This window comes from Poecile atricapillus, chromosome W, assembly GCF_030490865.1.
Source record: "Poecile atricapillus isolate bPoeAtr1 chromosome W, bPoeAtr1.hap1, whole genome shotgun sequence".
Lineage (NCBI taxonomy): Eukaryota > Metazoa > Chordata > Aves > Passeriformes > Paridae > Poecile > Poecile atricapillus.
In genome coordinates, this window is record NC_081288.1 from 25736600 (window position 1) to 25764260 (window position 27661).

The 27661-nt window shown below is 40.7% G+C and overlaps 1 protein-coding gene and 1 long non-coding RNA gene across 2 annotated transcripts; one reads left to right on the top strand and one right to left on the bottom strand.

The window, feature by feature from the left end:
• Nucleotides 1-42: 42 nt before the first annotated feature.
• On the top strand, nt 43-27661 carry LOC131592251 (uncharacterized). The gene is made up of 3 exons (XR_009280554.1): nt 43-139; nt 14020-14162; nt 27536-27661. It is a non-coding gene; the product is annotated as an uncharacterized LOC131592251 (long non-coding RNA).
• LOC131592250 (parvalbumin, muscle) lies at nt 9655-22924 on the bottom strand. The gene is made up of 5 exons (XM_058863644.1): nt 22825-22924; nt 19158-19225; nt 17022-17154; nt 16442-16551; nt 9655-11250 (listed from the first exon to the last, which is right to left on the bottom strand). The coding sequence occupies exons 2-5, from the start codon at nt 19216-19218 to the stop codon at nt 11222-11224; spliced, it is 333 nt and encodes a 110-aa protein (XP_058719627.1). The 5' UTR covers nt 19219-19225; nt 22825-22924; the 3' UTR covers nt 9655-11221.

The following is a 27661-nucleotide window of genomic DNA, read 5'->3' on the forward strand; positions in this document are numbered from 1 at the left end:
TTTCTCCCCGCCCCCTAGCCGTACTGTCAATCAAAGCAGACGCCCCGCTCCTCCCGGTGGCGCCGCGGCGGTACGGGAGGCGCGAAGGGGAATTCTGCCTGGCAACTAAGAACGTCAGCGAAGGCCGGCTTGTTATTGGGTAGAACAGAGGGGCCCTGCACCAGGGGGCTGAAATGACCCTCTGGGGGCACGGCAGAAAAATTATAAAAGTTACGGGCAGGGAGCTGCGGCAGCCCCAAGGCGGGAAGAGGCGAGCGGGGGAAGAAGCCCCCACTTCCTGCCCGTGAGGCCGCGGAAGGCGATGTTTCGTGCGGAAGGGCCCTGGCTCCGTGCGCCTTACTGCGCATGCGCGCAGCCGGAGCCCGGCCTGGCCCGGCCTGCGCGTTCTTCGCGCCCGGCCCCGGCTTTTGGGTCACGCTTCCCTCAGGGCTCGGAGCGGGAGCCGCGGCTGTGCCGGGCTCCGAGCTTTGCTGCCGCAGCTTCAAAGTCGGCCACGAAGTCGGGTCAGCACGGCGGGAACAGGCGGTTTGTGAGGCCGCCGTCACCCTGTGGGAGTGGAGCTGCGCTCCTTCCCTGGCCGGGCCAGCAGCTGATCCCCCCTCCTTCCCTCCGCTGCACACTTTTCCTTGTGTTGGCCGTGTTAATGTACTCACGGAGAAAGTTCTCTTGTTTGTTGGTTTCTTAGCTGTTTTCTCCTCTTTCCCCCCTCTCTTTGTTAATTTTTATAGCCTTTCATACTGCAGTAGGTTAATTTCTTCATTTGTTTTCTCTTACTTTTAAAATATTTCTACGAAGCTCTCCCTTGGCTACTGTTGAACTATTTCTACTCCCTATTTTTATTCTTAGAACTGATTTTCTGTCTTCCTTAAGCAGTCCAAGCGAGCGGGTTTGCGTGGAAGCTGAAAAAGGGAACCACAAAACTTCCTGGGTTTTTCCCTCCTTGCAACCTCTTTGAAAGATCGGTGCCATCAGAAAGCATGCCATTAATAGCAATCCATACCTTTTTATACCTATGCCCTACTTTTTTAGGGTATGAACTTCGCTTGGCTGCACTTTGGGTTGTTTATTCTGGAGCACAGAACACGCATACTGCGGAAAGCAGTGAGTAAGCTTGGGAAGAACAGAGAAATCAATAATGCATCTGTATTTGGGTTTTAACACTGGACATTCCAAGGGTCAAAAATAAAAGTTTTCCAAGTTTTATTTCGATCTCAACATTTTATTTTTATGTAACTGCTTAGAAGGCGGCTCTTTTGCCTTTCCTGGGATAAAACCTGTGACGTGTCTATGCAGGCATGCAAATAACATAAAATTAATAAGAACCTATAGCTGAATCAAAGGAGTCTTCTATAGACACATAAAATAACATTGTTTCTGCGATAAAAACATGAACAAGACTTCACTATCCTGAGTGGGAAGACTGCAATTGTAGATGATGACTTGTAGTAAAATAAGTGATGGAGTCCCTACTGTTCCTTTAAAAGGGAAAAGAAAAATTAATCCCAGGTCTCATTACTACTTTCTGTGTTTTCCATCCCCAAGTCCTCCATCACATAAAACAGATGTGGGCTATTGATGTTCTCCATCACTTATGTCTAAATAGCTTACCTCCTCTTTCATCTTTTTGCCTTCCGCTCCATCCTCCAGGAAGTTCACTTGCCTCTGCGTTGTTCCATTTTTGCAATCTTTGCATTATCCTTTGTTGTCTATCTGTAATATTGCCCCAGTTTACTGACAGGTCTCCAAGCGAAGGCTTTGAGGCTTCATTATGATGTACTTGAGGTTTATTGATCGTGGCTGCAGTGTGGTGGTATCCATCAGCATTTACAGAGGTCACAAATATCCCTGGCATTTTACACTGGGATCACTGCAATGGAAGGCATAGATTATGTTGGAAGTGAGATTTTCATTGCTACTGAAAATTTCTGCTTGGGACCTGGATATCTCCTTCCTGCTTGCTGCTTTCGTATTAGCACCCTGTTCCTTTATCCCATTCCCTCATTTCCTACCTCTGCATGCATGTGTGCACAGAACTCTTAATGGACTTGTATCCTCTCTATTTCTTCTGTCCTTCTACCCCACAATATTTTTAATTTTTTTTACCCAATCTATCTTTTCCTCTGCCTGACTTCTCACAGGTATAAATTGTTCCCCTACCAGCATTGACAGTGATAGATTAAGGATGGAATTACTTATCTGCACCTTGTAATCCAAACAGAATCGCAGTCTGCTGTTAGCAGTCCACAGGGGTTGCTGCTGAATAAATTGGAATGCTGGTAGCTGTGCTCACTGAAGCTTCTCTCATCTTGAATACGTGAGAAAGAGGGGAAGAAGAACCCTGCGGATTTTAACAAAAAAAAACCCCAACAAAAGAGGGTGATGGCCTTACCCTAGAGAAGTGTTTATTAGGTTAAATCCTGTATTTAGCAGCTAAGGAGGAACAGAACACTCTTTTCATTCACACATTTAATTCTTCCCTCAAACAAAACAAGATTATTTTGAGTGGGAAGTGCCCCTTCTCTCATGTGAGTAGGAAAAGTTTTCCTGACAGCCACAAGACCCTGAAATTTGAAGTCACATTCCCTTAAACCAGCAGTTGAACTGCACGTGTGGTGTGTGGCTCGCATTTCATCCGGCTGCCTTCTGCAGCAATGGTGGAACTGCATCTCCAGCAGGAGTGGCAAGGAATTTCAGACACCAGGTAAGGCTTTACAAAGGGGATTAAACTGAGGTCGTGCACTCTTTTAGACTGAGGTATGGTTGGTGTTCCAGATTCTGTCAGGCACTGCATAGGTCACTTCATTATCTTCTTCACAGAGCATACCTTTTATAAAGTGACTTTTTTCTGAGGCAGAGTTCACTAATATTACTAGGACTTGTTTCCACAGTTGTTCATCTATTGATGCAAACATTCTGGGTATGTTCAGAACTGAGCAGGTTACAACCTGTAACTTGAACCTGCTGCCTGATAAAAGCTACTGAGGAAGAGCTGTAGATTTCTTTGGAGTAAGCAGTGCTTCTCAGGAGGGCATTAATGTTGAGGAAAAGGAATTAGTAGGTTTTTCTGTAAGAAATCTCTTAAATACAAAGTATTTCATCAGTTCTTTTTAAAATCTTATGTTACTAAAAGGAAGCATTGTGACAAAATGGCATCAGCAGTTTCTTGTGAATGAATATTCAGAGTTCATGCAGCTTTTTAAATCCGCATAGATTCTTATAGGATTGACTATGAATGTTTATTGGTATGTCTGGAGAGCTGTGAAAACTGCAAGAAAGGATGTGTAAATTTTATTGTAGATTTCCATTCTTTACACTTCCCCCAAGCAGTGGAATAAATAGATACTCCATCTATTTTGAGGGCTACTTCATTTGGCATCCCCCAAAACCAGCTTTTATTTCTCTTCAGAGTGGGGCTATTAGCACAGAAGTGAGAATTTGGATGCTTTCTCTAGCTCTGTTGATAACACCATTATAGTTCAGGTCTTCAGATTTTGCTCTTTTGTGGTGGGGGCTGACACACAGATCTGAAGGCTTTTTGGCTGAGAATCGGTGCACTGAAATATAAGATGATTACAAAATGGTTGAATCAGCCAAAAGATTTGTTGGCAGTTACCACAGCCCCTTCTGACTGATCTGGAATATCTGCCATTTGTTTCTGATCTCCTCCACTGGGAGGAAGTTAGAAATGGATGCCAGTCGTGGTATCAATGGAAAATAGCAAATTACTAAATGTAGGGTAGGTACCTCTACAAGATGTAGAGGTTCGAGTAAGCTAATTGGAACTGCTATGTCCTCTCTTCTGATGAATATGAAAGGAGGGAAAGATTTCTCAAGGATGCATTCAAATCCACAAGGATGAAGATAAAGAGAATTTCCGGAGAGTAATTACTCTGCATATGTCTGGAAAAATTCCAGCTTGAATCTTGATTTTCTTGTTCGTGCACATGGAAACTTGAAAAGCACCAGGAAGGAACCCTGAAGTCTTTATTTAATTTTTAAAAATACTCCCCAATGCAGTAGATAGTGGGTTGTTGATCAGGGAGCTGGAACACAGAAAGTTGTCTGGATCTCTCCACAGAGGAGTGTCTGTGACACACTGAGGGCTTGCTGTGGCCTTTTGTGTGGCCTGAGCCTTCTGAGCTGCGAGCGCCCTTCTTGGAGCGATGGTGTTGTGCTCTCCTGCACAGGGGGATTGGATGCTGGGGAGGGAGCACTGAGTGTGCTCCTGCATCCCAGGGAAGGGGTTAATCTGTCAAACAGAGAATACATGAATATGTGACAGCTTTAAATGAGCTACCCACAATTCCAGCATGCCAGTCATTATGTGCTGATGATGACTATGATAGCAGCTGGGGATCTTTTTTTGGATCTCTAGCTGCTGTCTGCTTAGAAGGCAGATGCTAGGCTTTCACTAATGCTGTATCTTATGTTAAAAACTGCAAGACAGATTACATTCAAATAATGAGATTTATTAAAAAATAGAAGTTAATGTTTGGGTTTATATCCTATTTTTTAAGGCTTTGAATGTTCAAGATTTTCTCTGATGGCATGACAGCTAAATTTTTTTTCCTTTTGCTGAAAACTAAGATTCAACCATGTGACTCCAAGACTTGGAGGTTTAATGGAGGAAGAAGGATAAGAGAAATATTTGAGACTCTTAATTAAATTTTAAAAAGTTTACAACACTCTGTTTTCTATTCTCTTCCCTTATATAACAGGCTAAATTTTGAGGCACCAACATTTTCACCTTAATGATAGCCTTTCTTTTCAAGGTCAATTTATTATAATGGATTTATATTGTAATAAAATGTCTTCTGCTCCAGGCTTTTCAAATCCTCACTCTAATCATCCCAGTACTTCCTGCTCTGGATTTCCTTTTCCCAAGATCTTGAATTTCAATGTTGTTCACCCTCTGACCTCTGTTTCAGAGCTCTCTGTCCATTTACTTCCTGCTTCAGAAGCAAGGCTCCTGCTCCTGCCTTCCCAATAGCTGCTCACACCAGCTACTTCCTTTCCATTTGTGGCTGAGCCTTGCTGGTCAAAATCTTTGTGGCTTTCTTCCTACAGATGTAGGGTCTTGATTCCTGCTTCTGATGAAACCTTAAATTTCTGGGCTACACAGTGAACTGATAAAAATTCTGAGGGAGAAGGATTCAGAGCTTGTAAAAATAGAATAAAAAATTATGTGGGAGCCCTTCATTGTTACTTGTTCAATGCTTTGTATTCAACAGACTAGATGGAATTTCAGGTTAATTTTGACCTATCAGACCTTCATTGGGAGATAATTTAAGTTCTATTGTATCAGTTACCTTTCAAGCATTCAAAATGAAGATGCATTTGAACACTAGGATCCTCAACAGCCCAAAAAAGATAGAGACTCATGAAGCCTATGGGCAAATGTCTCTTAAGACTCTGCCTTGCTAAGAAGGATCTCACGTGTGAACAAGGAAGTTAATATATGCAGAGAGAACAGAAAAACACTGGCTCTAGTAATGGAGGTTGTTACAGAACATAATTGAACACTGACTGCAGCAAAGCTAAAAGGAGACTTGCATTACAATGACAAAAAATCTTTATTTTTTCCCCTAACCTCTGATTTCAGCTGTCTGACTAAGAGCAGGTGCTGGGCAATAGCTCAATTTCAACAACCCATTGCAGCTGAAAGAGTAGATGCAATTGTGCTGCATCCAGCAAAATTGAAAATTGCTTTAAAGGAGAGGAATGCAAATGTTTTTAAGACAAAATCTTCATTCATCTGCAGAATGAAGCATAAAATTAGCACAGCCTCATAATTTTTATTCCTCTTTATAAAGCAGAAATAACTGTGAGAAAATTTGCTATTTCTTATATATTTTTGTATCTTTCTAGTGATTCATTTTTAAGCTGAATTGCATTGTGAATACACAGGGAGTAAAATTTGTTAACAATTAAAATGTTATAATTTAAAAAAAAATCCTTCCAGACCATGTTTCCAAAAGCTGAAAATGTCTCTGAACCATTTGAGTTTTCAGCAATCCTTGGACCTTCCCTCCAGTAATCAATAGTTAAGCCTTTGACCTCTGGTCCTGCACCTCTCATTACCCATCTGGAGTCATAGAATGGTTTGTGCAATGAGGGACCATAAAGACCATTCCATTCCAGCCTCAATGCCACTAGACCAGCTTGCTCCAAGCCCCATCCAACCTGGTCTTGAGCACTTCCAGGGATGGCACATCCATGGCTTCTCTGGGCAACCTGTGTCAGTAAAGAATTTTTTCCTAATGTCAGATGTAAATGTACATTAATAGAGAATTACCATGTTCTTACCACCTGAAGGCCTAAGTTAATGCCAGTGTTGTGCTACTGTAATACCAGTGAAACCAACTGTATTTCTGTACATAAACCTCACAAAACATCTCCTGGAGTTAAAAACTGTTGTGGCAATATGAGTTGAACAAGCTGATCCAGGTACTGACAAGATCCTTTCACTTAGATTTTCCTAGGTGGAAGACTGAATGAATTTATGAAAGAAGTATCTTTTCTAGCTGCATGTTCCATAGGCTTATTAGCTTAGGGCTTCTTGTTAGTTCCATAAACTTTTCAGTATTTATGTTTGGATCATCTGATCCATTCACTATTCTAGTTCATGCAGTTCCTTCTATTTTTCTGGTGGTTGGAGAAGGGACTCTAGTATTCATATTTATATTAACTTTTGCCTTTAAAGGTGCATCAGCCTTTGTTAAGCTTTGCTTATTTGCTTATTGACCAGAAGGGCACTAACCAGAAATATACTTCCTCCCTTGTGAAACAATTATCCCACCTTACAGTCAAACAGAAAAGTTTTGATGATTGATCTGTCATGCAGACAGCTAACCCTATTTAGATACATTTGTCTTCACTTTCCTGTGTTTAGGAGAAATGTAATTTTAAATGTCTAGAGAGTGATGGGATTTCCAAAGGGTGTGTCTCTTTGGAAAAGAGAATCAGCTAAAGTGCTTGCTCAGAATGAAGGAGCAGGAGCTCAGGTTCAAGCCCATGTTAGCAATGAGAGAGTACAGGACTTAGAGGAGATATTTAAGCACCAGCCTAAAGCCAGTGCTCTTCTCTCTGTATTACCCATGGCTCCTGAGGGGGGTTAGAACAAGAATGTCAGCATGTAATTTAACCACAGCTGGATTTTGGTGTGCATGCCTTATAATTTCTATTTCATTTGAAGTTGCTTTATAAATAAAAGAATGAGTTTCTATAATCCAGCCATTTAAATGCCAGTCTATGATTTTAGAGTCAGGTTAAGTTATTTTGTACATTATGCTCATTAATAAAAATTTTGTAAGCTAATTTGCGACTTCAGTGAATCTTTGGGCCCAATTTTTGATGTTGTTTTGTTAAGGCAAGACTTGTTGCAAATATTGTGCAATGCTGCAGTGTGTAATTCCATAGCAATATTAACTCTGTTTTGAACAGAATGTTGTTAATGTTTAGCTACTCTAGCACAGAGGCTCTGCTAAAACTGTGTGTGTGTTGCAGGAAAGGGAATCATGAACTACATTACCAGTCTTCAAAAATATTTAGTTTAGTTAGAAAAGGCAAAAGAAGCAAACAAACAACCTTTGCATTGATAAAAGGAAGGAAGTGTGGAAGCAATCTCAGGACATTAGGCAGTGTTGATCTCAGGACTTGGTAGTTAGACTGTAAATATAAATCCTAGCTCAGTTTCTGTAAGGTGAACAGGTGTTATGGCCTGCAGTCCATTGAGTCCCAAAATAAGACATGTGGAAAATTGCTGATCCATGAAGCTCCATTAAGAGCTTGGCAGGACCCTTAAAGCCTAAACAATTATGCATTTGTTGGTAAAGGATTTAGAAATGGTAAATGGTGATTGGAGAAATCTTAAGAGTTGGTGACAGTCTGCTAATGCAAACTCTTTCTGTTAAATGCTGATGTAATTTGTCAGGAAGTGATGGTTCAGCTATGACTTGAAGATTTGGCTTTTCCTCTTGAATTGTAGCTCAGAGCAAGCAATTTCTTCTCTAGCAATACAGAATTCCAGTATGAACAAGTAATGTTTATTTTTTTATTTGTCATTCAATTATGTCTCATTGCAAACCATTGGATATTAATCTAAGTAAAGGATATGTACTGATTATTTAAAAATTTGTCTTCAACAGGATGGCTACAGTATTTTTTTTCTTTCATAACTTCTACTGTATTACAACAGGGAAGCAAATTATGGAACGCTTACTGTTCAGGGCAAAGAAGATGTAAGATGGCAATTAAGAAATTTAAGGTAAATGTTTATTGGAGAAATGTAATTTTGCTCCTTTGCTTATGCATCTGAAAATTAAAACATCTTTCTTCATGAAACAGTAAATTGCAGGGTAGTGTGGATTTTTTGTATTTGTCAAGCATACTGTAATCCACACTGCAGAAAGCCTGATTAAATTATGTAGCAAATTCTGCTTTCTTCAGGCTTTACAGTGGTTTCTGTGACAGTCTCAAAGACATTAAAGCAAGAGCTATATATAAGAATGAATAATTTAATATTTTGTATATGAAATGTTTTGTTTTATATTTTATTGTATTTCAAATTTGACATTTGTTTGCTGTATTTTGAGTCATGGCTAGATAACATCCAAATAAAAGGAAAACTTAAATGTTTTTAAAATTTGAAATAAAACATTTGAAGAATTGGAGAAGATTTAGAAGAAATTTGTGTGGGGAAAAATAAGAGTCTAAAAGAAGCATTGAAGATCCGGCAGTGGAAGGAAACCAGTAGTTTGATGGCAATTGATAAACCAGTCATTTTGCCTCTGGGCAGAGATTTACTTATATTACACTTGTATTTGAATTTTTATTTTCTTCGGCAATAGATGCATATTGAAATTTGAACTTTTAATTTAACATGCAGTTGGGAGGAGGGGGAAAAAAGAATGTTTAAATAGAGCTTTTGAGAATTCTGAGTATAAGATCTCAGAATACAGGATCTGAGTATACCAGTTGCATATTTGAATAAATCTACCAAATGCAGGTTTAGAATATCTTTTACTGTCAGCATGAAAAGTAGAGATGGTATTTTGGAGGTCTTTCTACTCAATGTAACTCTTTCAGTTTGCAAATAAAGGATATTTCTTTTCACCTTCTTCATTACTCTATGGCTGAAATTTTACAGGCCAAATTAGGCACTCAGTGTTGCTTGTTCCAGAGTGATTGAGGTAACAACATGAAGAAAGACTGAAACAGGGATCATTGGGGTATTCAGACTTCTATGCTAGTGAAATATCGCCATTGATATTGCTGTAATTTGATTTTTTTGACATAATCTGCTACAATTATTTTTTAGTCTCATTAGTGTCTTTATTTATTTGCTATTTGTTCTATAGTCTTTATTTTATTTTTTTTTTGCCAAACCCCTCGATAAAATCTCAGCTTTCGTGCCATCCAGTGAAGCAAGCATTAAAATACAAATCCTTGCAGCTCAAGAGAATAAAAAGGGAGTATAAAGGGCTTTGTTTTATGTCGGTTCTCGAATTCCCCGGCCCTTCATTCTCGCTGCTGCAGCAGCGTGGTGCCTGATGCCTTTTGGGTAGCCCTGTGCGCTCCTGTAATGTGGTTTTATTGCCACGCGAGGTCAGCAGCTGCCGAGAAAAAGCAGGAAATAAACTCGCTTCACCGCAATCCGTTTTCATTTGCTTTATTTAGAATACTTAAAAATCAATACATCCTTCAGAACCGTATATACAGTGTGCAAAACCAAAGGGTTTCTTTTGAATGCACAGCATCTTCAGCAAAAAGTCTTCCTTGCGAGTTACTACAGAGTGAGGATCTAGAATGGCTTTAGGGAACGTTTATTGGCTTCCCGAGTAGCATTGGGTAATCGCTGTGGCAGAGGATGGTATTCTGTACAGTGGGATGATGACAGGGTTTCAGCCTTATCTTTGTGTCTCCACTAAATTGGTGATAATAAATCTAAATTGAATAAGGTATTATTGCTGCAGGGAATAGTTTGGAATACAGAAATGGAAAATATGCTTCCTTTATACTGCAGTAATAATCAATGTTTTGTCAAGTTGTTGGGGAGATGTTGCCTGAAAATATTTTCCCCCTGCTTTAGTCTTTGCTTTAAAAGCAAAACACCCCCAACAACACTGGTAAAAAGCGTAAGATTGGTGCCAAAGTAACTGAACAGGATTTGGGAAATAAATATTGAGCTCTGTCATAGGCTTACTATTGGCTAATAATTTCCTTAGCATAAGTCTCAGTTTCCTATATATAACTCCAAAGAAGACGTTCACTTCCCTGGTAAAGTTTTAGAATAAAATCTTTTTGATGGGATTTTCTGATTTACTGTTTTAACAGTGGGATTATCAACTGCAGCATCACACCTGAATCTCAGTGTTCTTTTTCCTGAAATTCATATTGTTATTTCTTGTGAGTATGCCATTCTTCCTGTCCTAGATAGTTGTGTAACACTACTACTAAACATACCCTGTGTTTCAGAAGTGACTACTTTTTAATAGTTTATGAAGTTATCTTCATGTATGATTGGCACCAACTGATATTCCTGTCAAACCTTTTATGCAAAAATCCCCCTGCAATGGGTAAATTAAAAAAATTATACAGATCAACTTACTGATCACCAAAATGCAGCAGGGGAGATGTAGTTTAAATATTAGGAAATACTTTTTTGCTATAATACTGATTAAGTTGAAAGAACGAACTGCCAAATGAAGTTGGGTAATTGCCATCACAAGAGATTTTCCATCACTAGAGATTTTCCACGCTATGAGTACACATCCATTTAGCAGGGGTGGCTTAAAAATAATGCAGTCAGTTTTGCCACAGTTCAGGACTTGGACTGAATGACTTACTATATGCATGTTTTATCCCAAATAATTTTTTAAATTTCTTCCTACTTTACCCTAGCTAGGGATAAAGCAGCAGGGATGTCAGAAAAAAAAACCAACCAAACAAAACAAAACAAGTAACATTTTCTCTCAGCGTGTGCCAAGCCTACATGAAATAAGAAACAAGTTGTAGTGAGAGAGAAGAAAGCCCAGATTGATGTGACCTTTATTATTTTAACAGTGTCTTTCAGCACAATTACAGAGTTGCAGGATTGCAGAGAACAGAGCTGGAGTATAAAATAACATAAATAAATAGAACAGGAGCCAAAGCAGTCAGCAGGAGGTGGTTGGAATTGGGCAGTGAAGGGTGGGTGAAGGGTTTGCATTGGTCAAAGCCTTTATGATTCAGCCACCATAGTTGCAAATTCTGGAGAAGGGAAAGAATTTTAAAAAATATTTTAAAAACCAAAATTTAAAGAAGGAGGAAGCATATTACAAGGAATACAGAGTCATTGGTGTAGCAGAAATATCACAATAAAGAAGAGCAAAGAAATCCAAGTTAATTAAAGGGAAAGTATGATTTGGGAAATCTTACAGAGAAATGAAAGGGAGAAATGCTATACATGCCAGACTGTAAGACTTCTACCACTCTTCATCTGAAGAACTTGATTAGTTCTCAGTTATTTCTTTGTAATTCTCAATGGGATGAAGGCAAGAACTAGAAATTTAATCTTTCAGTGAGATAAATTTCCTTTCTATCACAGTTTGGCAAAGAGAATCATTAATGAGACTTTCAAAGTATTCGTGTCCCATATTATAATTCTATTGCATTTAAACTCAATTTTGTAATTGTAAATTGAGTGAAAATGACAGATTACAAAAACAGAAGGCTCATACCAACCTATGTAGCAATTCTGACTGTGTTATAAGAATTAGAAAAATTCCTGTGGTGTCAGAGAGCCAGGATTTTACCCTGTGGCTTTTATTAGTGGTACATCCATAATATTTACATAAACTTATCTATCTGCAGTTTGGGGTTATTTTAGTGTATATAATGCCTTTCAGCAGGGAGATAAAGCATGGAAAAGGCACATTTGTATCCTGGTGAATAGCTGCCTGGTTATAATTCCTAACTCCATCTAACCTTGGAAGAGTTACACATGAGAATACCTTGCACAGTTGTATGTGCCTCAGAGCACTGAAAATGACAGACTGGAGGGAATCCCAAGAAGGGCAACAAAGATGATAAAGGGATTAGAGGGTATGCAGAGAGAGTGGTTTATGGGTTTAACATAATCAGCTGAGAGGAAAATGACAAATAGGGGAGGCAGTAGTCCGTAAAGGCTCAAGAAAAAATTACTGAAGTTTGACATAATGAAGAGTAAAGTCTGGCAACTGAAAAAGATAGAAGATGAAAATTAGGCATTTTAAAGAATATTCTAGTGTTCAGTTGAAAAATGCTAATCTCTAAACAAGTGAGATCTTAATTGACTGTTGTGTGCAAACAGATAGCACTTTTGATGGCGTGTCCAAAATACATGTTGCCAAATGCAGACAAACCAGACTGAGAAATAAAAAATGTCAGAGGGTTTAAATTAATTCCAAATTTATCCATCGTTTTGAAAGATGTAAATCCAAATTAGGATTAGTGATGCAGATTACTTAACACAAAACATGTATAAATCCTGTACATGGTGGGTACATAGACTGAAAGTGTTGCAAACTGAATTTAAGAGATAACATAAAGTGCTTGTGATAAAAACCGCAACTATTCTGGGAAGAAAAGGAGAAAGGCTATGATTATTAAATCTCTGTGTGAATAAATCCCACAGAGAGAAACATGAACCGCAATGGATCAAACCTTTCCAAAAGGGAAAACTAACTATGCATATACTGTTAAAACAAGTTGTCATACCTATTACCGCTAAATTAAATACCTTTTATAATCATTTGTGTCTACAGACTATGTTTGGAAAAGGTTATTCAGACTTGCAGCCAAATATTTTATATAATACATTTTCATAGTACTATTATCACTTAATAGCAATATATTTCACAGGTATTTTCTGATAGCCAGCAAGCCATAAAATAGTCCTTCTTGAATAATTGCAACAATTTCACTTTTCCCAGGATTTTCAATGTATTTTAAATATTTCAAAGATGTTCCAGTTGAATAATCTTCTAAATTAATTCAGTACTCATTTTTGCATGAGGGTTAGTCCAACCACAGGTGGCTTGTGGAAGCATTGTTACAAAATGTACTGATATATGCAAAACTTCTGAGATAATGCACTATATATCATTCCCTTGTAAATGGTTACTGCCTCTCACTGGCCTGTTAATAAGGGAATCCTTGTGATTTAATATATCATTGTTTCCAGTTGTAGTTATCCTTCCAAACAAAATTAAGTTATGTCTTTCTTTGCACAAATAGTGGCTTTAAATTGCAAGGATTTAGACCATTTTGTCGTGTAAAATAATTTACTAGCTGTTTTGTATCAAAGCTCTGACTTAAAAGGAGAGGACTGTTTCACTGTGTTCAGTACAGTTTAGTACTATATAGCAGCCTAATGCATGCCCTCTAGTATTTTACTGAAATGACAGACATGATTACAGAGGACATGTTGTAGGCTCAAGATTTCTCTCATCAGACTGTGTTTTTTACGTTTTCTTTACAACAGCAAGTCTGTTTAGGAAACTTTATAACTAATGACTTATACTAATTTATTTTGGAAGATGCAAGAGCACAAAGCAGGATAAGAAAAGAAGGAATTCCAAATTTTTTTGTTTTGTTTTGTTATGGCTTTCACCTGGCAAGGTCATGATTCTTAATCTTTCACACTTAATGTCATATTTTTACAACATTCTGATATACAGGGATACAAATTTGGATTTGTGTTGCCTACAGTGCATGATCTTTGAAAGTTCTGTATGTATTTTCTCAAGTCTATTAATATCAAGAAACTAAAAAGCACAATGTGCATGTCCAATGCCAATAAATAAAATAGATTTAAAACAATATGACTAGAAATTTTCATACTTTTCATACTCCTCTTTCTTATAAAAGAAATAAAGGCAAATAAATATTTTCCTGAAGCTACTAGAGCTGCTTCAGCATCATTTTTCAGCCTGATCTGGAAACTAAGGTTGCTTGTGTAATGAGGTAACCTGGCCATGACCTGCAATTTTTTTTCAGATTGATCATCTTCTGACCACATTGGTGGAATATGGAGGGGCCTTGACACTGCACAGAAGATGGTCGTGTCTTACAGGAACTGGCTGCAAGTTTTCAGCTCTTTGCTTCATCAGCCACAAGTTCAAACCGTGATCAGACAAGAGGTAAACTGCTGAAGCTATTTCAGAGCTGAATGGTCTTGCACGAATGAGAAAAGGTTTAAAGCAAGAGATCTAAGAGAAGATTTGTAATGTGAGACCCCAGCTAGAAGAAGGCTGATTAGTTTGGGATTAATGTTTGTGATGATACATCTGAGAAAGTTGTCTCTGTGGTGTTAAAAATCCCTAAAGATCAGTTCTTACAACTGCTGTGGGCTCCTGAGGGACAGCATTCAAGGGCCATCAGGAGAATTAACATTAACCCCTGTGAAAGGCTGCTTGTTTGCCATCGTTTAGTGATTTAGGAAGTTGATGTTTGAAACAAGAAGTGGAAGTAAAGCTTGAAAATTCAGCTGCAGGAAACAAAATTGGTTCACAAAAGGAATACAGCATTGCAATACTGCATATGAATGTGATGTACCTTTATGACTTGATGTTTTATTTACATTTGCAGTTATAGTCTTGAATTGGATTTATGGGCCAAAGCAAAAGCTGGGAAGTATCCTACTCATCCTCATCCTGTTAAGTTTTGTATGTATTTCAGTCTTTTCTGATGTAAAAATTGGCTGTTAAAGTCAAATTTAAGAAATGGGAAAGAAACTGGTAATGTTGTATGTAGGGATATGGTCAGAAGAATCAATAGGAAAAAACACATAATTCTCTTCTCATTATCAAGTGTAAATACAGAGTAATTCCATTTTAAAGTTAGGGAACAGTAAAAGCTCAGAAGAAAGATATAAGGAGAAGAGGCATTTCATATTGCTTTATTCCAATATACTGGGTTTCAGGCATTGTTTCAAAGAAAAAAGTTATGGTAGTCTTAAATATAAAGGTTAATGCTGTATTTTCCTGTACAAGCCAAAATCATTATGCAATACTGATATTTTATTCCAATTAAGACCAGTTTTGATTTGCAGCCTTCTGGAATAGCTGAAAATTTATCTAAGGCTGGTGGATCAGCTGTAAGCTTACTTACCTGAATAAAATTTTCTTTTGAAACACTTGCCCAGTGATTTTAGTACTACTATCACTTATTTTAGTGTGTATAAAGAAGACCTATATAATAAAGAATATGAAGATCCAAGAAATGGCACTCATACTGGATTCAGCGGCACTGCTGAAGTGTAGGAGCTTTTCCTAAACCTTAATATAGTCATGATTGGAGAAATTAAGAGCCTTGGTCTAGGAACATGGCCATAGTCACTGATATGCCAGTGTGCATCACCTGACTGATATGTCAGTGGCTGATTTTGTGTGTCATTTTCTAAGCTGGGAGACTGTGTTAGTTAACTTTGCCTTTAATTTATCTTTTAATTGACCTTTTTATTTTTTTGAGATAACATTTTTGAAAAATCTCAGAGATTAGGTAAACACAGAGAGATATGAGGGGGTTTAGGTATTTTTTTAGATTTCAGCTTATTATATGGCTTATTGATATGTCAAAACCCTAGCAATTGCCTGCTCTCTAGGTGATTTAGTACTCTGGCCACAAACTTCTCCTGCAATGAGGAAAGCTTTAGTTTAGAATTGCATCTCTTCTTGTCTCCTTCAGTGTGTTTCATTCACTCTCACCTCCAAAAAAGAGAAAAAAGGAGAAATTTTGTATGTGGGCTAAGCTGATTCATCCCAAGGGGGAATAGAAAACAGCACTAGCTTTTTAAGCAATGCTGTGAGAGGAAAAATTGTTCTTTTCTTGTATTTCTCATATTCAGTAAAAGGGAGTGACAAGCTTTCTTAGGTGTGAAGGCCCACGTAAACACTAGCATAAGCTGGATAGACTGTTATTGTATAGAAATTCTGTAGCAAAATGGGTGTACTTTGAATTTTAAGGGCATTGCTTTGCTAAGTCATGAACTACTTTCCTGCTAACTTAACATCAAGCAAAAATGCTGGCGCTCAGCTATTATTCTTTCCAAGCTTTATAGTCAAGCCTCAGTCCCTGAACTCGTAGTGCCCTGATCCTCACTCCGTTGATATCAACAGAGAAAATACAGTAATTGAGGTAGAGTTTGGCTGGGTACTCAGTCCTGCGCTGCGGAGTGCCCGACCCACAGCCGGCTTCTGTGAGCTCCTGCCCCCTCTAGTGTCACAACTCGGCTCCTCTTCCTCTAACGCCTCCAAGCAAGGTATGGCAAATGGAGCAGGGCTTGGCATTCATCAAACCCAAACTGTTTTTTGCCCTTCAGAAGGTCACAGCCCCCCGTGATTCCTGGGTTTCCTCAGTTCTTGTGTGTAAGGGTAACATTCGGTTGTTACTGTCAAAGTTTACTCCTCTAATTACATACCATCAGCGCCAATTTTACCATCACCGTCCTTATCTCCAGCAGCCAGAAGAGCCTTTGTTTCTTTGTCTGATAGGTCTCTTCCTTCTGGGGTAAAGCCCTTCAGGACAAACCTGGGAAGGAGGCATAGGAAAAAAAAGGAAGGTTTGTTTTGGGTTTTTTGTTTGTTTGTTTTTGTTTGGTTTGTTGTTTGTTTTGGTTTGTTTGTTTTTTTCCACAGAACAATTGCACTTCATATTTATTTCTACCACTGATTTTAGACACAAGTCAGAATCCAGCGTCGTGTCTTCTGTTGTTGACCTTCTTTAACATTCAGAAGTAGTTAACTCTGAAAGTGCATTTGGCTGAAGAACTACCTGTAAGGTATCGACCATTCATGTGTTTCAGGAATCCCACAATCCAAGTGGCAACTAGCTATCTCCAACACTCTTTAGATGATGTGCTCAGCAAACAACTGGTGTAGCACACAAATACTAGTCAAGAGTTTGAGCTGTGTGTTACTACCTAGAGTCTTGTAAAAATAACCCACAGGAAATTAGACTCCTTAGGTGGGGATATTTGAAAGGGATGTAACTTTACTTACTTCAATTCTTCCTCCTCAATGAAGCCGCTCTGATCTTTATCAAGAATATGGAAAACCTTCTTCACGTCTTCTGGGCTTTTCTTTTTCAATCCTACCATCTCGAAAAACTTTTTGTAGTTAAAAGATTCAGCCGCTACAAGAGATGAAAAACCAGAGAACTGCTTAGAACAGTCATTGAAGCACACACACCAACACATACCTGTGGTTTTCTTCCGTGCTGCTGTTTTTCCTGCCCCGGGAGGAACAGTGGAGCACAGCTTTGGTAGGTGATGGGTGTACTCAGTGTAATCGTCCGTGCTTCGCAGGTGCTAATGGAAATAAACAGTGGGGCAGAGAGGCAATATCTCGGTTTTTCAGATGAAGAGCTGAGCTACAGAAGGATGAGACTTGCCCAAGGTCACACAAGAAGTCTGTGATAGACTTGGAAGCTTTGGGAGCTGAGGTCTAATGTGCTTGGTCTCATTTCAATGTCTTAAACCTTTTTTTGGTTTTTGGTTTTGCTTGTCTGGTTGGTTTTTTTTGTTTGTTCGTTTCTGTTATTGGTTGTTTTTTGGGTTTTTTTGTCTAAGTTGTACACTAGAACAGACATCTGAGAGCAGTCTATTAGACAGCTGTCACTTTTTGACATTTCCACCCCTGGGAAAAAAAACCAAAAACCTAAAAAATGCTCGTGCTCAAGCATTGGCGAGAAATATTTCAGAGCACTGTCTGTTTTTTGTTTTGTTTTTTTTTTTCTGGAGACTTACTAGAAATCAGTGTTTGCATTTCAACCGCTAAAGGAATGTGCAATCGTGGTGTGTGAGCTCACTGCAAGGGAGTGCTGCACGGCGCGCTGCCTCGCAAGACCTTGTGAGGAGCTGTCTCCGGGGAGGAAAGAAACAAACAACCCAGAGCCCTTGAAATCGGAGCCGGTTTACCTGCTCCACCTCCCCCGTCCTTTAACCGCAGCCGCTTTTGTCCCACCCAGGTAGCCTAACAACTGAGATGTGGATTAGAAATACCATGCAGTGACCTCCAAAACGTGCGGTGGACTTTTTTTTTTCTGTTCCTCATGCATTCTTATTCCCGCCGCATTAAATTTTCCCATTACATAAAATTAAGGAGGCTCAGTCTTCCGTGATCTGCCTGACTGAGATCTGTCATTAGTTGCTGCTAATTGCATCTGCTCCGGGACTTGGAGATGGCCATAGAACAATGGAAGCTAATGAGTAAAACAGCTGCTGGATCCAGAAAAGCAATTTGTCGCTCCCTCTCACTCTCCGGCTTCTGAGCTGAGCCAGGCTCAGCGGGTCTTGCGCTTCTGTCTGTTCGGGAAGGTCATCGCACAGAGCAGGACAGACAGAGGCGGCTCCCCGGGATGGTGCGGTCAGCCAGGTAGTTTGGGGGAGGGGGGCATAGCGCGTATCCCGGAGCACGATTTCTGCCTTTCTTTGGGAGCAACCTTAACTGCCTGAATCTCTGTAAGCACGAAGAGGGCTTGCTGTCAGTTTGGGGGTCGCGATGAGTGAGAGCGGCAGGGAACATCTGATACTCGGAGGAGTCTGAGAGGGAAGTGTGGACCACTGCAGCCATTCGACCTGCAGGGAGCCCCTGCAGTCGAGCAGTGCTCCCGCTTGCTGTACTGTTGCCTTCTGTCCATCCCGAAAAGCAAAGCCCACCCGGGGATTCTGCATAGGAAGTACAAGAGTGGTTTCTTATATCCTTGAAACGGGAAACAGCAGTTCTGTAACATCTGAAACTAAATTTCAGGAGTGAGAGGGAAGCTGCCGACATCCACTGCTGACTTCTCTATCCCACACCAATATATAATGCAGCTTGGTTCACCGAGGGGTTTGTTCCCTTTGAAAGTATCCTCTCAGTAGAAGCAAAGTCTGTCCGCAGTTGCTGCTTACTTTCCTTTAAAATAAACATTTCACCTCCCTAATGTGCAGGACAACTTTGCTGAGGATGCAGCCTTGTACTTCATAAACCTGTCAGAGGCATTCGTTGAACATCTGAAAACACATCCTCATTTGAAATTTTGTCTAGCTAGTTCCTCTAATCTTCCCATAGCTGAAATAAATGCACAGCTATCCTAACCTGAAGAGATGAAAGGAGGAAAAGAGAGAAGAAAAAAAAATAGAAAAAAGTACTCACCTGAAAAGGCTCCCACAGCCTTCTTGATATCCTCAGCGCTGAGCAAGTCAGTCATAGCCATCCTGCAACTGTTTGAACAGGGAAGCAAGTGCGAAAAGATTAAAAAGTGCTTTTCTCATCATTTCTGCTCATATGACCAAAGCTGCAGTGCTGTGTGGGGATGGCACACCGGGAAAGGCTGGACCTGTGCCAGCTCTATAGCTCTGCGTGGATAAGTGCTGTGGGCTGTCGCTCTCCAGTTTGCAGAGCACCAAGTAGTCCACAGCCGCGAGGGTTCAGCTGAAGAGAGGGCACGGGGATGCCTCTGTGGGGACTGGGGTGGGGGAGGATGCGGGTGGGGGTCGCTCCCTGGGAGGCTGGAGCCTAAGCCTTACTGGAACAGTGCCAGAGTCTGCTGTGATACCGGCTGGAGAAAGAGTTTTGCCAAGGTCAAGTCCTCGGGTGCAGTGGACAAACTAGTGGTGCAGAGCCGAGCCTTTTCCTTTAGTAAGTCAGGATGAGCTTTACCAGTTATATTCGGTGACGAGTAAGGAACTGCAGCATATGCCAAGCTTCAAGCTGCTCTTGAGGTCGGGAAGCAAATGTAATGTAGCTTTTGAACATTTGCCTTATCCTTCAACCACTTTAAACATTTCCCCCTTCTCCCTTCCCCCTCCCCTTCACACACATATTCCTTTTAGACCTTGTTTCTTTCGGGCCAGTCCATATTAAGCATCATCCTCACTGAATTAATTATCACATCCCAGCGAATCCTACGGATCCCGTTTGTAATGCACAATATGCTGCAGAATCTTCCGCGATAGGGTATGGCAAAACGAGATGCGAGGTGACAACACACTCGTGAGGAGCTCCTGTGCAGTAGTGGGTTTCTCAGGCAGGACCAGGCACTTCCCATTAGAGTCAAAAAAAGAAAGCATTTAGGATTTGTAATGTGTTTTCTAGGGTTTTGGTTTTTTTTTTTCTCTCCAAGGATCTGTGCCCATTTTTCACATAAAATATGGTAAGTAGTCCAACTTTCTCTCAGAGTTTGGGCAGGAGCCATTAGGCTGAGGTAGCCAAGGTTAGGGCCCAGTAGTAGGGCAGATCTCTGCAGGAGTATTGGCATCACTGCTCCAGGAGAGACGGGGGAGGACAGAGCGGTGGCAGCGAGATCCCCAGGCGCGATCGACGGGTACGGGCCGGTCCTGCTGCCACAATCACACCTCTCCTCTGAATGGGGCCGCTGGAGAGCAGCCTGGAAAAGGGGGCGGCTGGCGCAGAACCTCGGGTTGTGCTGTCGATAATTGCTCTGTGCTTTGAAGAGTACGAGCCCCATCCCCCCCTTTTTTTTTTCCCACGGCCCAAGTTCAGCTATGATGGGTAAGTCATTACCATGACACTGAACGCAGAAGGACGGAGCAGGGAGGGGACATTGGAGTCCCCCCCCCCTTTTTTTTTTCTTCTTTTCTTTCCTAAAAATAGTCTCTTCATTGTGGAAGGGACTGTCGTTTTTCTCCCGTTGGAACTTTCTCCCCGGCCTCCCTTTTCCATGTATTTCCCGAGATGCAAGAGATGCTTAGTTTCCTCCAAGGACAAACAAGGAGATGGATGATGGAGCCAAGTCCCTCTCCTTAGGCTGAACGCATCCTTCCCTGTTCTACAGGGACAGAGGAGCTGAGCACTGGGATGCTGAACCGAGATAAACAGCAGCCCCACAGAAGAGCTCTGTGCACCTTCCTGCATGGGTCATTCTCGCTCAGCGGTTTTTTTGGAGCTGGGAGGTGGAAGGGTGCAGTAAAGACAGCACTCGGGGTACTGGGGTTTCTTGCTTTAGCGGAATTCAGAGTTAGAACCCTATTGTTAGTCCATTTTAAACGTAGGATAAGTGCGGACCCATCAATATGCAGCTATTTGTCAGAGATCAATATGCCATATCTTATGAAATTGACGTCCCTTTACCTTTCCTTAACTGAGGAAAGAGAGGACAATCTCTTCTTGCTCCCAGTGCAGACACCGCCGGCCCAGTGCTACATCGCCCTCTGCTTTCCCAGCTTTGCTGCGTGCAGCATCGGTGCAGTCTGAAGAAGAGTTGGGCCTCAGTCTCCGCAGGTTTTTTCCCTTTCTTGCGAATCTTTTGCAAAGCCGTTGTTGAGCCACAGAGCTTCCTTTTAGGTCCTTACAAAGAGGAGCGCACCTGCCCACCCGCCAGTGAAGATGCTCTCTCCTAGCGGGTGACTCGTGTTTCGGTGTTAACCCCGCTCTGCTGACGAGGCAGAGCCCATTTGGGAGGCTGCCCTCGGGGGGAACTCGAGCTGGTGGCTGGCAGAGGCGATGCGCAGCGCTGCCTGCTGTGCTGGCAGACGCTGATCAGGTTAACTAGCCTCATGCCAAGCAAACCGGCCAGAGGCGCATTCCTTGTCCGTGTCCTGCGGCTGGGAGCCCGGCGGCTCCCTCCGCATCCCTAACGATGCGCGAACTGCCCCGCTTTCCCTCCGTCATCGGATCCGTCAGCCCTCTACGGCCTAATCATGCTGTGGAGGCGAAAAGTGAGAGGTGTCAGAAAAATGAGGCTTCAGATCAGGTGGAGCCATCTGTAGAGCGTAAATAACATTTCCCCCAGCTCAGAAGCCGTGCGTACCCTCCACAGCCAGAAAGGTGAAAGCAGGGACACAGGGCTTGCGAAGCGGCCAGCTGGGATCTCACATGGAGGAGCGGTGAGGCCCAGCTCCAGCCTCAGCAGTGTCTCTCTTTAAGGATAGCTAGCAAATTTCTAGAAGCTTTTAACCACCAACCTGTAGTCAAAACTGTTATTCTAATAAAAAAGGCGTTTCACGAATTGACAGTTTCTCACTTGACCCTTCATCTTTTTCTCATCATCCCTGAGAGATGAATGACACGTTTTCCTTTATCTCTGAGATTCTGCCAATTTTTCTGCCCGAACTATTTGCAAAATCCACGCCGTGGATTTCCAAGTTGTCTGAACCAAAACTTTTGTGTAGATCAACTCCCCCTTCTACCAGCGCCGGAATGACGATATTGTTACTAAGTAAACGACCAAATAAATTAAGGAGAAATCAGCCAACCCTTGCCAAAAGCAAACAATGCAGGGAGAATCTCCTGAGCAGCACGAAGCCCTCACACCAAGAACTGAAGCAGAAAGACGGCGGTCCTTTGCAAAAATGGTGACACATTTCCTTTAGCTTCCTAGTGACCACCCCAAAGAGAGCGATTTCATCCCATCGCTTACAATCATCTGTGCAGAAGGAGACGTGTCATTTCTAGACGTGTTCTGGATATCGTGGGTTTTTTTTGTCTTCGGTTCACAGCTGGCTATTTCACTAAAATCTCTTTGCAAGCCCGCACTCTCGTTCTCGTTGACTTTCTTCTCTTCCTTCCCCAGTTTTGTAATTTCCACCTTCACCCCTGCTTTTCTTCTCATTCTCCTTCAATGAGTTCACCTATTTACTCCTTTTAATGATCCATTCTTCTCGTTTGGAGTCTTCTCTGCGGGAAGCCATTCCTCAGTGTTTGAGAGATTTGCATCTCTTTGTTTCCGGGCTTTTGTTTATGGAAAGGGGAATGAGGCCGGAGTGATGGAAGATAATCTTTATCTGCGAAGGTCCTGCTTCTTGCCCGGAGCTGGTGAATCCATGTTTGCTGTGGATTTGAGAATTTTCTTGCTACTTACCTCTTGTACCTCTCGTAAGCACGCTTGAAAAGGTGTTAGATAGGGAGGTGGTCAAAAAGAGATGGAACTCGGGGTAGGAACCCCAGTTATATAATCTCTCTCGCTCTATTTTCGGCAGGTGATACCCACTCCTCACTGGTATCAGATATTCAGGGGTTTTGTTGGTGGTGTCACATTTATCTTTCCCTTAACTAATCGAGGAACGCTATTAATAATCCTTGGCGCTTACCTTCCCCTGGCTGTGAAAACCCATTACACTGGCAAACCGATGGTCCATATGAAACTCCAATGTCGAGGGGAGAGACAAGCAGTAAAAGTGAGCTGTTAAGGGACAAATAGGCAAATGACAATGATAAAAATTCTATTGAGGCCTATTTTCCATTGTGCAATCCATCTAGGGACAATTTTCCTGATATTTAATGTTTTTTCTGGCAAGGGAAAACGTTTTGCAGAGGACCATGAATCATACATCAAACGAAAGTGGCATTGAGGAGATCACGATGCATTAGAAGGTTCATTTCGAGAGATGGGATTCTGCTCATGAAGGGAATGGGAAGATGTAACTCCCTCATTGGTGTGAGGGAAAGCACAGATAGGCTCCGGAGTTTGCCCTTCTCTTGCTTTAGCCTTGACAGATACTATTTGAAACAAAATAGAACAGCTCTAAACTGCCTCCTGCACCTGAAGGCTACAACATTCAGCTTTACCTCTCGGCCCTGAAGGAAGTCGGAAATACTGTCTTTTTTTTTTTTTTTTTTTTTTTCTTGCGGGCAACAGCAAACTCAATTGTGTAATTCTGATTGCTCATACTTACAGGGGCAAGCAAAATCTGCATTCAGGGCCCCATTGGGCAAGGTGCAGTGGAAGTCTAAAAAATTTACAACCTGAGCTTTCTTGGGAGAGATAGGGAATTGTAAATGAAGAGATCCTATATATACAGCCATAATGCATTGACTGTAACTTTTTCAGCATATAAATTATCTTTATGTTGGGTTGCTTATTCCAGGGAAAGACACCTTTGAAGACACTTCTATTTTTACTCTGTCAAGCAATAATAACAACAATAAAAATGCCTATGAAATGTATTTGCCATTCTGTAATCCATCTGGGGATATGTTTCCTGATATTTAATGTTTTTTTGGAAAGGGAAAACATTTTATAAAGGATTATGCACTGCATTTATCTGTAGTACATTTATGAGTAAAAAAAAAGTTATTTTCTGTTTCAGCACTCAAACCCAACATTTCCTAGGTTAAAAAGCAACCAAAGTTTTGTGATACAATGAAAATTATCTTCTGGGAAAGGCAGGTGCTGCAAAAGCGAGCTCTGATTTTTCTAGCTTGATTAATTGATCCTAGAAATGAGGAAATATAATTGAGGTATGTATGGGATAGGAATATTTAAAAATGTTTCTCTACTGCCCGTATAATTTAGATGCTGAGTTCTGTGATAAATTGGAAGTACTCCAGCAGCTTTAGATAATTTCTAAAGAGGCAGCTTTATTGAATCAAACATGACAAAGGTTAACTCAATCGTTTGTGTTCTCTCTCTTATTTTTTTTCTATTACACTTCCTGTAGTGGTTTTTGAGTTTTCAGTGTGCTACAGTAGTGTGGGAAGGAATACTACTTTTCAGCAGCATTCTTAATTTCTCACAGTCACTGTGTCCATACCCTAGCTCAGAGCAGGCAATAATTACAGTGTGCAGTAGCTGGCTCTTGTGGGTCCAGATGTTTCGACCAAATGGTGCGTTGCCTTTGGAACAGTATAAGTCATCAACAGTATACTCATTGCTAAATTCAGTCATGTGGGGTTTGCATTATACTTTCCCATTTTATAAACCCTTGGTGTAGTCCCAAGATTAGATTCTTGTTTAGAGATACCAGTATCTCATGGTTGTTAGCTGCATGCTTCATTTCCATTTGGTAACTGGCAGAACAACTTTTCTCTTTTACCTTCCTTTGGCAGCTTAGAGAGGATAAGGATTGTAGGACTGTCTTTTTGGCTAATGGGCCATGACTTCCATTTCTGTCTATTCCACTGGAATGACTGCATCTGTCCACTGGTGAAAGGAGAGCAAGTGCAGGGCCAGTCATTGTGATTCCTCTGTGTAATAAAGCCATGTGAAAGCAATCCTGATTAGTGGAAATCCTTTCTTATCCTTTTAGTTAGCTCCTTCTAAGGCTTATTTACAAAGAGAGAAGCAGATTTATGACCACGTTGGGCATATAGTGAGGTCTTTGTTACATGTCAAGTATTTAATTAATTAAAAGGGGTTTTATTGTTCAGATTTTTTTTTCTTTTTGTAAGAAGAACACAATCAAAATCTGACACATATAGATTATTTGTACAAGTCTTCTCAAAGCTGGAAGGTGTGGAGAGTTGTGGCAATAGGCTCACTGAGATTCTGAAATTTCACCTATGTGAAATGGTAGATTTTAGGGAGGAAGTTTGTGTTACTGCACTTTTCAGTTTTGGTAATGTGGTTGCATATTTACTATCATCTCAATCAGGTTCATTCACAAAAAATTAGGGCTGTGTTTCCTCTTTAGGATGCATATACAATGCAGAGTTGGGGATGCTCATCCATTATAATTTCTTTTCCTTTTCCCCCCACACATATATAACTGTAATCTGAATAATAAGGTGTTCTGGATCCCTTTCAGCCAACATATCCAAAATTTGGGATGGTATCATGACAGCAGTAGCATAACATCCTAAAACAGGAAGTTTGCCCTGCTGCTATCTCCTGTGTCTGCTGTGTTGTGACAAGCAGCTTCAGTCTTCAAGGATACCAGCCAGCCGTCTTTTGCTCCCCATAGATTTTCCTTTTTTGTTAAAGATGTAATGGAATCACAGAATCATTCAAGTTGGAAAAGACCTCCAAGATCAAGTCCTGACTTTGACTGAACACTACCAGCTTTAAGTGCTACTTCCAGTTGTTTCTTGAACACTTCCTGGGATGGTTACTCCCCCACTTTCCTGAGCAGCCCATTCCAATGCTAAACCATCCTTTCAGGGAAGAAATTCTTCCAGATGACCAACCTGAAGCTTTAGTCTGCCAAGGATGTTGTGATGATGAGCGCTTATACATGTTGGAGAGGAAAGTGGACAAATTCATGGAAGAGAGATCCGCTGAAAGTTATCAAACTCCTACAGGCCACATCCAGCCTGTGAAGCTCCTGAGCCAAACTGGTTGTGATTTGGGATAGGATTAGAGGAAGGTGTAATAATCGGACTGCCTTGCAATTACATTCCTCCAAACACTTTTATCTATGTCCACTGTCACTGTCTACACTACTGAAAATGTCCTTTCTTTTGTATATGTAATTATAATTTCCTCTGCAATAGCCTGTTCTTGGTTTTGCCTGAGGGAAGTCTGTATTCCTAGGATCAAAGCTCAGTGGTTCCATTTTTACTGATTTTTCCACTCCTCTGGTAATTGTCTCAAAAGCTGAAGATAGCAAATAGCTGCAAGAGATACCCCAGAGGTAAGAAATAGGTCACTACCAGTTTGTGCTACCAGTGGGCTTTGGGGACTCCCCAGCTTGTATTGCAAATGGTGTGGAAAAGAAAGCGAAATGTCTCACCCAAAGGGGATAATACAAATAAAAACCAGAGACAGGTGTAAACCCCTGGTGAGAGTTAGGCTCAAATTACCAAACAAGAAAAAGGCAAGTGCTGAAAGAGTAGGTCTGTGTATCATAACACATCCTAGCAACTTCAAATGGATATTTACAGCAGGAAAAAAAGCTGTTAGTCCCAGTGGGAAACCCTGACCCCAAGGTTAAGTGAATGGAAACAGTTGGTTTTCTTTACTACACACACTTGTGGGTACCAGACATTTGTTATAATTGACACTCTGGTGGTGTTCATGCTGGGATGGATAAGCCCCATGTAATTATTACCACAGGGGTTGTATTCCAGAAAAACTAGCACAGCAGAAAGATGGTTTCATTACTTATTCCTATTTATACTAGGCTGCTGGTAAGAGAACAGTCAAAGTATTTAGATCAGGGTAAACAGCTTTTGGGGAAACTGGACTTTAGTTTTAGCAGCCAGAATCCTTTGGTAACCCAAATTTTGATAGTAATTCTTTAATTAATCTGTGGTTTGTTTGGGTTTTTTCTTGTCTTTTTTTTTTTTTTCCTTTAAAAAAAAATAAAAATTAATGCACTTATCATTCATTTCAGAGGTGTTAGTGCCCAGTGAGATGGATTTAAAAGTCAAAGGTTTGTAAAGGGCTCATATCTTTCTAAGTTAACAGCAAGTGTGAAGAATTTTATATCTCAAATGCTCAAATGGCAAGTTGGGGCTTTGCTGTCAACATCTCAAGTGGAAATTGCTAGATAAGAAAGTTTATAACTATTACCAGAACAGGAGAACTGTTGTGTCAGCTGTTTATTTATTGTCAATATTTCATTAGAAAACAGTTCTTCCATTTGCACAATTGGTAAATGAGGCGTCTTCTCAAGTTTAAGTGATGATTTGAATCCAGCTAAGGAGAATAATAGTAAATAAAAGTCATTATTCTGTAGTACTGTTTCAATCACCCTGATGAATTGAGTTGAACAGCATCAGCCCAGTTGTTTATAAACAAATACACACAAAATTATCTTACTTGCACTAAAAGAATATCTCCATGTTGTTCATGGCCTGAATCTGACCCAAATGCTGAATTCTCCTGTGCTTTCACTTTTCTATATCTTTAGGTTGCCTAAAAGAAAGATTACAGGAAAGAAATCTCTGTTCTTGCTACCTGTTCTAAACTTCTTAAGAGAATGGACTGACATTCAAGTGCTAGCTTGTCCAGCAGCATTCACCTGGGATCCCCTCAG

What these genes read in the sequence shown, in the direction of transcription:
- LOC131592250 (XM_058863644.1), bottom strand. Translation starts at nt 19,218, where the DNA reads ATGGCTATGACTGACTTGCTCAGCGCTGAGGATATCAAGAAGGCTGTG. An exon ending in GGCTGTGGGAGCCTTTTCAG is followed by an intron (nt 17,155 to 19,157) that starts GTGAGTACTTTT and finishes CATCTCTTGTAG; the next exon opens with CGGCTGAATCTTTTAACTAC. An exon ending in ATTGAGGAGGAAGAATTGAA is followed by an intron (nt 16,552 to 17,021) that starts GTAAGTAAAGTT and finishes CCTCCTTCCCAG; the next exon opens with GTTTGTCCTGAAGGGCTTTA.